Source organism: Clarias gariepinus, chromosome 8, assembly GCF_024256425.1.
Source record: "Clarias gariepinus isolate MV-2021 ecotype Netherlands chromosome 8, CGAR_prim_01v2, whole genome shotgun sequence".
In the NCBI taxonomy this organism is placed as follows: domain Eukaryota; kingdom Metazoa; phylum Chordata; class Actinopteri; order Siluriformes; family Clariidae; genus Clarias; species Clarias gariepinus.
The window spans coordinates 29401628-29413643 of record NC_071107.1 but is presented as its reverse complement, the minus strand read 5'-3'; the positions used below and the strand labels follow the sequence as shown (position 1 = coordinate 29413643).

At 38.9% G+C, this 12016-nt stretch overlaps 1 protein-coding gene across 2 annotated transcripts in view; it reads left to right on the top strand.

Annotated features, from left to right (window-relative positions):
• Window positions 1-1300: 1300 nt before the first annotated feature.
• LOC128528932 (glutamate--cysteine ligase catalytic subunit-like) overlaps window positions 1301-12016 on the top strand; it is a 57445-nt gene continuing 46729 nt past the window's right edge. For both annotated transcript variants that reach the window (XM_053502131.1, XM_053502130.1), the window contains exon 1: window positions 1301-1521. In XM_053502131.1, the coding sequence (XP_053358106.1) occupies window positions 1372-1521 (150 nt within the window). In that variant the 5' untranslated portion in view covers window positions 1301-1371. The remainder of the gene's footprint in view (window positions 1522-12016) is intronic.

Genomic DNA, 12016 nt, shown 5'->3' with positions numbered 1-12016 from the left:
GAGGTATGGAGGATAGAGATTTTAAGTTTTATTTTTATGCCTAAAAACTTATACCTAAACTACCTATAGGGCTGTGTAAAGACAGGAAAAAAATAAGCAATTCAGTCTTTCAGTGGGAAACATCATGTCTGAGTGTCTAGCTGGTACTGGTAAATTTCAACTGTTGTTTTGATGCCTAGGACTCTTATATCGCTTGCTGACAGGGCTGCATTGCTTGCCCATATTAGCTGCATGTTTACTGTATTGGTCATTTTATTGCAACTTTTTAAACATTGAAAATAAGTATGGAAAAAATTTGTTTGTCATAAGCAATGTGTTTCATACATGTAGCCTATTAAATATTTTTGATAGAAATTCATGAAAGGTTTCCTGATTTAATTTGTAATAAACACTTGTATTAATTTATTATTAAGTCTTTAAATCACAGCGAAGGGGAGTTGCATGAATTACATTTTAAAAACCGTGTGTGACTGCGTGTGGGGGAGAGAGAGATAGAAAGTCGTGGCACTCTAGAATTTCGTCAGTCTGTTAAAGCAGCGACGTATACTGTACAAAACGTACGAAAAACCCAAATAATTAAAAAAAAAATCTCAGACACTTCCTCCAAAAATTCTACTACGCTGAACATCAAATAAGCATTTTGCTCTAATTGATATGTGCTTCAAGGCTCCCCACATAGCTGGACAGAAACTGGAAAATAGCATTCTGCATGTTCTCAACATCTCTACAAAAAGGTGAAGGATAGGCAGAAGGATGTAACAAAATATTAATAAATATGCAGTCATAATACTTAAAAATGTTGTGACCAAACATTTTACAAAAGATTTTGCGCCACCAGGTTACATGTCCTCCAAATTATTGTAATATAGTCAATAATATTTATATGAGAAATATTTATAAACATCGAAAGTCATAAGACTTAATAAACAATATTGTGTCTATTGCAGAACAAGTAACCACACGTTTTAGAAAGGATTTAAAGCCAATAGGTCAACGTTATTGAAATAATATATAGAACTGCTGCTTATTATTTTTTAATAATGCGAAGTCATAGCGCTAACTTAAAAAAAAATTGTTCCCTTTGCATTTGTTTTTATTGTATTATGTTAATCCGTATTTCAGTCGGGCAGTAATACAAATATCCCTAATTCGTCCAGTAGGCGAGGTGCTGTCGTCAAACGCTGTTAGTAAATAACCGTCCCAGGTTTGAGTCAGGAGCCTGGAGCGCATTCAAATATACAACGTCTAACTTCAGACCAACGTCACCAGGGTAGCAAATCAGTCAACATAACTCTTTCATTGCGAGTTGGCTATTTATTTATTACTGAGGTGCGGTTTTTTGCTTTCGGAAAGTTTCTGCCGGTCGTGCTAATGGGCTTGCTGTCTCAAGGCTCCCCGCTTAACTGGACAGAAACCAAGAAATATGCCGACCATGTCAGGAAACACGGCATTCTGCAGTTTCTCAACATCTACAACAAGGCGAAGGACAGGCAGAAGGATGTGCTAAAATGGGGAGATGAGGTGAGTGAGCAGTAACGTTATCCTCTCAAAAGGCAGCAGTTTTTTTTTTTTTTTAGTTTCCTATACAAAGCATAGTGTTGGATATTTAACGTGTAGCTATAGGTAGTTGCCTAACTGAGAAACAATATTGCGTGCTTTGGTCAGATTATCCTTTCTAAAACCAAAGATCAACCATAGCTTGCCAAGTCAGTGACTGAAACCCCATTATCCTCTCCTCCATGAACATGTTCACTACACACAGTAGTTAAATATATACCTAGTGTCCTGTAGTCCAGGTAGGGGGCTTTGACGACTGGGCCCGTGGAGAAGGTGCAACGCCCCCACACACAATACAAGACAGGTAGGTTTGCTGTATTTGTCTTATATTACATCAATGGAAAGCACTTTTACAAATCATTTGTAACATATTTTTATTAAAATCTTTTAAGTACATTGACAATTGTAAAGGCTCTTTATGATATTGCATCTCTTAAGGCAAGACACCAGTGGACACCAGTTTGGTCGCGTGAATCAAGTTTATTATTATTATTATTATTATTATTATTGTACCAGCTCTTTTCTGTAAATTCTTTTAATTCAAGCCAAATGTGCTTATTGTTAATATGTAACAGCATTATCTAAAACAAGAAACTCTAAAGAAAAAAAATAAGTTCCTTCCATGTGTATACAATTCACGTCTATGTAAATAACGTCAATTTTATCATACGTACAATTTAAACTTTTTTTTTCAATTTTACATCTTGTCGCTTTTTATAATTGTCCCCAAATTTACCCCACTTTAGTATAACCGATTTTCCCCACAGTAAAGATCTAACAAGCACAGTATTGCCACAGTACTACACATCCAGCACCAATACTACTAATAGTGTTAATTTTGTCAGCTATTTTCAATTTTAGTCCTAGTCCCGGAATAAATGTCCCTGTTAGTTTTTTTTTATCATATTTATCATATACTGTACTTATCCTGTTTTTGTTCAGTGAAGTTTTAATCAACTAAAAGTCTGGGCATTTTAGTTTAGTTTTAGTCAGAGCAACCCCTTAAGTATTTTAGACTAGTTTCAGTCAATGGAACCTTTAGGTATTTCAGTATAGTTTTAGTCAATGAAAATGTAAAATTTTAGCAATATGATTATTATTTACAGTGGTGTTAAAAGTATTCACATTCATTACTTGAGTAGAAGTATAGACACTAGGGTTTAAAAAGACTTCTTTAGAAGTTGAGGTATCAACTCAAGCTTTTTACTTAAGTAAAAGTACTGGTTTCAAAACTACTTAAAGTATAAAAGTGAAAGTAACGTGAGTGGGGAAAAAAGGCATTAAGGATAAAAGCTTAGGCTGTGCCACGGGCCTATATACTGCACTAACACCCCCAAAAAAAATAATTTAAGGACAGTTTTGAATACGCCATGTGATTAAGCAGTGATGATTATTATACTGTCCTACTTTGTCTTCTTAACTGTCCAAAAGCAGGCTGTTTACAAACCAGTACTACCATTCAGGGAGAATAAAGCGAAAAGTCAGTCTACACTGAAATTACTTCCTTTTAAACTGAAATGCCTTCCGGTTACACTGAGAATCTCATAGGTGTATGTGCGTGAAGAGTTTGTATGTATGTGTATGTGTGTGCGGAAAGTATGTGTGTGTGTGTGAGTGTTTCATATATGTGTATGCAAGTGTTTCATATGTGTGTGCATGAGTAAAGTTTGATTTAAGCCCTATACAGCGCGTCATAGACTTTGCTGGCAGCACTGTAGGTCACTTGTACTCTTTAGCTAATCAGATGCGACCTCACCATTCAACCAATCACAGACCTCCAGGAGCGCAGTACTCAAGTAGCTCAGCTTTGCACACCTTTTGCGCAATCTGAGTTAATTACAATGGAAATAAAGCTTTACCTACTCAAACCAAGAACAGGATGTACGTGTAAGTTACTTTATTCCGTGGGTCAAGATTGCGCCGGTGAGGTCGGCTGCTGTCACGACTGCTCCGACCACCTTTTCTTTGTTTTTGTTTTTTAAGTTAGTTTTCAGTGTTTTAAAATCGGCAAAATAGTACATTAGTTATAATAGAGACACTCTTGTTTCTATTGGTATACAATGTACTCACAATTCGACATTTTTAACTCCGGATCCGAGCTGGCCGAGTGAGATCCTGAGGAAGAACAAAGGACGCGACGTGAAGCGGCGGCCTTGAGAGACCTGAGCCGGCGTCAGGAACAGGTTAAGAGCTCGTGCACATCGCACACCTCTGCCTAGCATCCTGCTCGCCAACGTCCAGTCACTTGACAACAAACTCGATGACCTCAGGGCCAGGGTAAAGTTCCTGAGAGACATTCGGGACTGCAATCTCCTCTGCTTCACCAAGACATGGCTGAACCCAGCGGTGCCGGACCACGCCATCCAGCCGGCCGAGTTCTTGGACAGGACAGGACGCGGGAGTCTGGGAAGTCAAGGGGAGGCGGCGTGTGTTCAATGGTGAACAGCAGCTGGTGCAACAGCGCGAGCGTTGTTCCTCTCACACGCTCCTGCACACCAAATCTGGAACTACTGTCCATCATGTGTCGTCTACCTCTGGAGTTTACATCGGTCATAATCAGCACCGTTTATATTCCACCACAAGCGGACACGGACACTGCCTTATGCGAGCTGCATGAGGCACTCACACAGCACCAGACACAACACGGGGACGCTGCGCTTATTGTGGCGGGGGACTACAGTGCCAACCTGGACGGACCAATCGGTGGCCGCATTACTAGATGCACTCGATGACGTAGACTATTAGAACGTTTCCCAACCAGAAGCCGTGGGTGGATAAAACCATCTGCGACGCTCTGAGATCTCGCACCGCGGCCTACAACACGGGACTTGCATCAGGGGACATGGAACCATACAAGGCTGCGTCATACAGCATCCACAAGGCGGTGAAAGAGGCGAAGCAGCACTACGGGAGAAAACTAGAGTCACAGCTCCAACAGAGAAGCCTGTGGCAGGGATTAAGGACAATTACGGACTATAAAACACCAACAACCGGTATGACGAACACGACTCTGGCAGACGAGCTGAACACTTTCTATGCTCGCTTCGAGGCTGCAGCTAAAGACGCTAGCAATGCTAATGCTAGCGGCGCTAACGGATGCAGACAGGAAGACACTGCCAGCACCGGAAACGCGTTCATCAACACCGAGCATGACGTGAGGAGAGCCTTCGAAAGAGTGAACACCAGGAAAGCAGCAGGACCAGACGGCATCTCAGGTCGTATTCTCAGAGCCTGCGCAGACCAGCTAGCACCAGTGTTCACAGAGATATTCAACATCTCTTTATCTCAGTCAGTGATCCCCACATGCTTCAAAGAGTCCATCATTGTTCCTGTCCCGAAGAAACCTCATCCTGCTTCTCTCAACAATTATCGCCCTGTAGCCCTCACCTCAGTAGTGATGAAGTGCTTTGATCGCCTGGTCAGAGACTTCATCATTTCTTTATTACCGGACACACTCGACCCACTACAGTTTGCATACCGCCAGAACCCTTCCACAGACGATGCAATCTCACATCTCCTCCACACATCACTTACTCACCTGGACACTAGGAAAGGGAATTATGTGAAAATGCTCTTCATCGACTACAGCTCTGCATTCAATATCATAATTTCCTCCACACTCACCACCAAGCTGGAGCACCTGGGACTCAGCTCATCAATGTGTCAGTGGATCTCCAATTTTCTGACTGGCAGACCACAGGCAGTAAGGATGGGCAGACATGTCTCAGCCTCACTCACTCTCAGCACTGGAGCCCCCCAGGGTTGTGTTCTGAGCCCCCTGCTGTACTCTTTTTACACCCACGACTGCGTGGCCACTACCAACTCCACCGCCATTATCAAGTTTGCTGACGACACTGTCGTGGTGGGCCTGATCACCAACAATAATGAGTCGGCCTACCTAGAGGAGATTGGAAATCTGGAGAACTGGTGCCAGAGGAACAATCTCCTCCTGAACGTCAGCAAGACAAAGGAGCTGATAGTGGACTTTAGTACAAAGCAGGAGAGGAACTGAGAGGACCCCCATCATCAACAGGAGCCCAGTGGAGAGAGTGAAGAGACTTTAGACTGCCCTCTAAGGTGCTCAGGAATTTCTACTCCTGTACCATAGAGAGCATCCTGACGAGAAACATCCCGACCTGGTTTGGAAACAGCACCATGCAGGACAGATGAGCTTTACAGAGGGTGGTGCGATCAGCTGAGTGCATCATCCGCACCGAGCTCCCTGACCTGCACTCGATCTACAGCAAGCGGTGCTGGACCAAGGCCAGGAAGATCGCGAAGGACCTCAGCCATCCCAACAATGGACTGTTCTCTCTGTTGCGGTCTGGGAAGCGATTCCGCTTCCTGAAGGCCAACACAGAGAGACTGAGGAGGAGCTTCTTCCCGCAGGCGATAAGGTCTCTCAATCACAATCACACCACCACACAGGAGTAATATCTTTTTAAACATTGACATTGACTGGACAATCATGGACACATTCATGCAATACATATTTATATATCTGACCATTACACATGACACTTTCATAAGTCACTTTTCATGCATATTTGCACAGCCATTGCCACTTTAAAATTTTTATATATATTTTTTTCCTATATTCCTATAATTTGTACAGTTTATTTTACTAGTTAAATTTATTTTCTTTCGTATTTCTTTTTATTAATATTTATTCCTTATATATAGCTTTTATTTTCTTTTTAAGGTCACTGGCGGTCGTACAAGCATTTCACTGCATATCGTACTGTGTATGACTGTGTATGTGACAAATAAAATTTGAATTTGTAATGTTTTATTAATGAACTGTGCCGAAAATAACACAGCTAACCACTTTAAAATCTTTATAAACTCTTTACCTTCCTTACATGTTTGTCACAGTTTTTCATTTTCAAATGAAACAATGCAATCACTCAGCATAGTAAAAATAGCATGTGACTATTGTCTTTACAATTTGAGTGGTGAATTGATCATTGGTTATGACTTTCTAAACTGGGGTTTGGTAGGTCCGTTTGAACTTACAGTTACAGCAATAAATACATATAGCATATTGTATTTTATAGCAGCTATGTTGAAACAATGTGGTTTGAACAAGATATGCAGCATGATTCAAAATTTATTTTAAACAGTATAACTTACTGTCTGTACATTTAAATATCTTTTCTTTTTATTAATTTACGAATCTCTCCAGCAGTACATTTTTCAATGACTTCATGATCGTTTGGTTCATGTCTTGGAGAGACCGCCACTGAACATTGACTACCTACAGTTCATTTGCAGACAGGAGCTAGTGGTTATTAGTGCCCTGGATGAAATGATACATTATTCCAGAAGATGTCATGACAGCCTTTATAAATCTAAGCAACCTCATGCAGCATCAGTGGATCAGATAAATATAAATATAAAAAAGGACTACAGTAAAATGCTGTACTCTCACAAGTACAGCATTTTACTGTAATGCTGGTGTTATTTTATTTTATCAAATAACTCTTGTCATCTGTTGAAACAGTCTTTTATAATTATTGATAATTCACTCTAAGCTGCATAAATGGATAAATTGAGAGTTATGATTTTCGATTCTTTACAATAAACATAATTCTTGCACAAGACTCAAAGCTCGACTTTTTTTTTATTGCATTACTAAATTAATCAACATTTTAACTAATCTCTTGAATGAATGAATGAAGTACATTTTTATCAACCACCTGTCGCCACCTCCCGATATAACTGATACTCACTTTATTTAAAGCTAAAGTCATTTTCAAAATGTTTTAAATTTTCAAAAACTTTATTTTGGTTTGTATTGTAAACATTAGTGTTTATATCAGAATTACAAACTTTTATCCCAGTACCGCTGATAACTTAAATTATTGTAAGGAAATCATATTGTAAGAAGTAATGGTGACTGAAGCTGTTTTTTTTTTAAAACATATATATTTTTGTTTTTTTTCCAATTTTCTCCACAATATTAGTCGTAGCCAATTCCTCCCCGTCACTAACAATAAAATGAATTGTTATACCTATTGTATCATTTTTCATGTCTAAAACTAATCCTTTCTGTAATACAAAAAGTTTTATTGTTGTATAGTGAGAGAAAAAAAACGTTGGATTGATGTGCGCATGCCCAATAGAGCTCGAGCTGTATTTCTTCTAGCCTTAACTGTATTAAATAATCAATAATCAATAATCATAATCAAAATTAAATTACAATTATTTAAAAGAATATAGTACCACAAGCTGTTCACAATTTTTTTTATGTAATTTTAATATTTTTGGAATTCTATTAACTTTGTATTGGTTGAACAAGACCAAAAAAAGTTACAGATCTAGTCATTCAGAATGTTTTGAACTGACAGTTGTTTTTCTGTAGTTTTACTAAAACTGCATAAAAACTAAAAACATTCTTGTTTATTCTGTTTTATATTGCTCTTTAAAATGTCACTTTACTCAACTAAAATAAGCAAACTTGCACTATTCTTATTGCACGGTTCCATGTTTCACCATATCAGCCTTCTGTGTTGTAAACTCTCCCTTTTTGCAGAACAGTAACTCAATTATCTTATCTCTGTTGTTCTCCAAGTTTTCCAGTGTTATTTAAGGTTTTTTTTTAGGTTTATTTAAGTTTTTTCAGTGTTATTTGTAACAAGGGTTGAGAGAAATGTAATCTCAATTCTCTATATGTATGCACTGTACATGTTGCAGAATTGACAATAAAATAAAGTGGTTAGCTGTGTTATTTTCGTGTTAAGTTCATTAATGAAACATTACGAAATAAAGTAATAACTTACACATGCATCCTGTTCTTGGTTTGAGTGGGTGAAACTTCTTTTCTGTTTTGAGGTAAAACTTAATTAACTCAAATTGCACAAAAGGTGTGCAAAGCTGAGTTACTTGAGCTCCTGGAGAGCTGTGATTGGTTGAATGGTGAGGTCGCATCTGATTGGATAAAGAGTCTGAGTGACCCACGTTGCTGCCAGCAAAGTGTTAAAAATGGGGAAAAATTTCCAAAATATAAAAAATACAACACACAAATCCAGGGTGATTTACACAGGAAAGACAATCTGCAGATTCACAGTCCATGATACACTTATGAATTTTAAACATTCAAAAAGTTTAGACACAGTTGTACATCTGTGAATTGTGTTTTGCATTTGTGAAACGTATATTATGAATATATATATTTTGTGCACGTGAGTTTTTTGTGTGTGAATATTGTAGGGTTTTTAATGGGAACACAATGTAAACGCTTTCTTCACCAATATATGTAGGGTTTCAACTCTGAGTCATAGGTCAATCGAATCTTTAATGATTCGGGTTAATTTGATTAAACAACATTTATACAGGTATAAATTCATACACTTAATCATCTATCCGTCCAGCGTTTAGTGTATTTTACCAATTCCGTTTATCTCGCGGCTGACGGTGATAATAGAAAATCAGGTATTTACCAATTCATTAAAGGTATATTCAGGTATTTACTAAATGTTTAAACTTTAAAATACATGACGAAGACAACATTTCTTTATAAAGAATCAAGAATTTATTTGACTAATCTATGATACATGAAACAGATACATTAATGGAGTTCTTCTAGTATTGTTTACTAGACCTGAGAAAGTCACAAGAGCAGAGCCTTGGGTTTAATCTTACTGTTTATTTATGAATCGAGCACCAATTTTTAGCAAGGTATGAAACTTTGTTTGTTTACTTGCGTTATGTTTTGTTCTCATCCGGTGGTTCGCCCCCAGCAAAGGCAATTATGGCGTTGCTGATTGTTTGGTGCATAGTTGTTGAGATGACGTCTTTCGGGAAAGCTCTTTGGTGAGGTGTTTGTTGCCTGGTTACCGATGGCGGCGCTCTGGAACTTCTTCTGAGGGTTTTCTTGTTGCAGGACTTTGGAGTTCTGGCACGAAGTCTCATGAGAGTTCTTGATGAGCGGATGACGGAAGGTCAAGCTTGCTGGTTAGCTTCAGATCCCCATGACGAATCTTGAAGTAATGGCTGCTCGTTGGGTTTTTAATCTCATGGCACTGGTCTGTCCCACAGTCATTTGTCCCAATCAGAGGTGGTTGTGGGTGTAGCCACGTCCACATGGTTCCTCCTTTTCTTGCATACATTTAACCTGTGGTTTGGTATTCATTATTTTCTGTAATGTACTGATAAACTTTAGACGTTCATATATTTTATTTTAGATTCATTACACACAACTGAAGTATTTCAAGCCTTTTAATTATTTTAATATTGATGATTTTGCTTTGATGATGATTGATGATACAGCTCATGAAAACCCAAAATTCCTATCTCAAAAAATTTGCATATCATGAAAAGGTTCTCTAAACGAGCTATTAACCTAATCATCTGAATCAACTAATTAACTCTAAACACCTGCAAAAGATTCCTGAGGCTTTTAAAACTTCCAGCCTGGTTCATTACTCAAAACCGCAATCATGGTTAAGACTGCCGACCTGACTGCGGTCCAGAAAGCCATCATTGACAACCTCAAGCAAGAGGGTAACACACAGAAAGAAATTTCTGAACGAATAGGCTGTTCCCAGAGTGCTGTATCAAGGCACCTCAGTGGGAAGTCTGTGGGAAGGAAAATGTGTGGCAGAAAACGCTGCACAACGAGAAGAGGTGACCGGTGACCCTAAGGAAGATTGTGGAAAAAGACAGATTCCAGACCTTGTTGGACCTGCGGAAGCAGTGAACTGAGTCTGGAGTAGAAACATCCAGAGCCATCGTGTACAGGCGTGTGCAGGAAATGGGCTACAGGTGCCGCATTCCCCAGGTCAAGCCACTTTTGAACCAGAAACAGCGGCAGAAGCGCCTGACCTGGGCTACAGAGAAGCAGCACTGGACTGTTGCTCAGTGGTCCAAAGTACTTTTTTTGAATGAAAGCAAATTTTGCATGTCATTCGGAAATCAAGGTGCCAGAGTCTGGAGGTAGACTGGGGAGATGGAAATGCCAAAATGCCTGAAGTCCAGTGTCAAGTACCCACAGTCAGTGATGGTCTGGGGTGCCATGTCAGCTGCTGGTGCTGGTCCACTGTGTTTGATCAAGGGCAGGGTCAATGCAGCTAGCTATCAGGAGATTTTGGAGCACTTAATGCTTTTATCTGCTGAAAAGCTTTATGGAGATGAAGATTTCATTTTTCAGCACAACCTGGCACCTGCTCACAGTGCCAAAACCACTGGTAAATGGTTTACTGACCATGGTATTACTGTGCTCAATTGGCCTGCCAACTCTCCTGACCTGAACCCCATAGAGAATCTGTGGGATATTGTAAAGAGAAAGTTGAGAGACCCAAGACCCAACACTCTGGATGAGCTTAAGGTCGCTATCGAAGCATCCTGGTCCTCCATAACACCTCAGCAGTGCCACAGGCTGATTGCCTCCATGCCACGCCGCATTGAAGCAGTCATTTCTGCAAAAGGATTCCCGACCAAGTATTGAGTGCATAACTGAACATAATTTTTTGAAGGTTGACTTTTTTTGTATTAAAAACACTTTTCTTTTATTGGTCGGATGAAATATGCTAATTTTTTGAGATTTTTTTGGGTTTTCATGAGCTGTATGCCAAAATCATCAATATTAAAACAATAAAAGGCTTGAACTACTTCAGTTGTGTGTAACAAATCTAAAATATATGAAAGTCTAATGTTTATCAGTACATTACAGAAAATAATGAACTTTATTACAATATGCAAATTTTTTGAGAAGGACCTGTATACTAAAAAATTAAGTTGAGAAAAAATAAAAATTATACTGACATGAGTATACATTTAAGTATAATTTTCTTTAATATATTTTTGGAAAGTGTATATATAAGTGTATACTATAATACAATTATTTTGAATATTTACAGTATAATTCCAAAATTTGATAAAAGCATGATGTTAGTATACTTTTATATATTAACTTGCCCGCAAGTGCCAAACCCATAATGACAAGCACCTTAAAGGAAGGGTCTACCCAAGGTAACGAACACTCACTTTACAATACTGATAGAGTAGAGTTTCAGAGCATGATGCAACGTCAGGCAGATATTACAGATATGCTTGCGAAGAGTCAAAGGCAATTATCCTTACCTCAGCGCGATGTTCCCTTGTTTAATGGAGACCCCCTTAAGTTCACGTCCTTCGTAAGAGCCTTTAAACATGTCATTGAAACCAGAACTGATAGCGATGCGGACAGGCTGTATTATCTTGAACAGTATACTACAGAAGGGCCTAAAGATCTCGTAAGCAGCTGCCAGCACATGCCAGAACATTGTGGCTACGCAGAAGCTATGAGACTGTTACATGATAAGTTTGGAAATAAACAAATTATTGCAACCAATAAAGTCAGAGGATGGAAAGTCGTTAACCACGTTTTCCCTGTTTCTGGTAAACTGTTACAACACTATGTCAAACATTGACTACATGGATGAGTTAGACAACACTACCAACTTGAGGAGTATTGCCT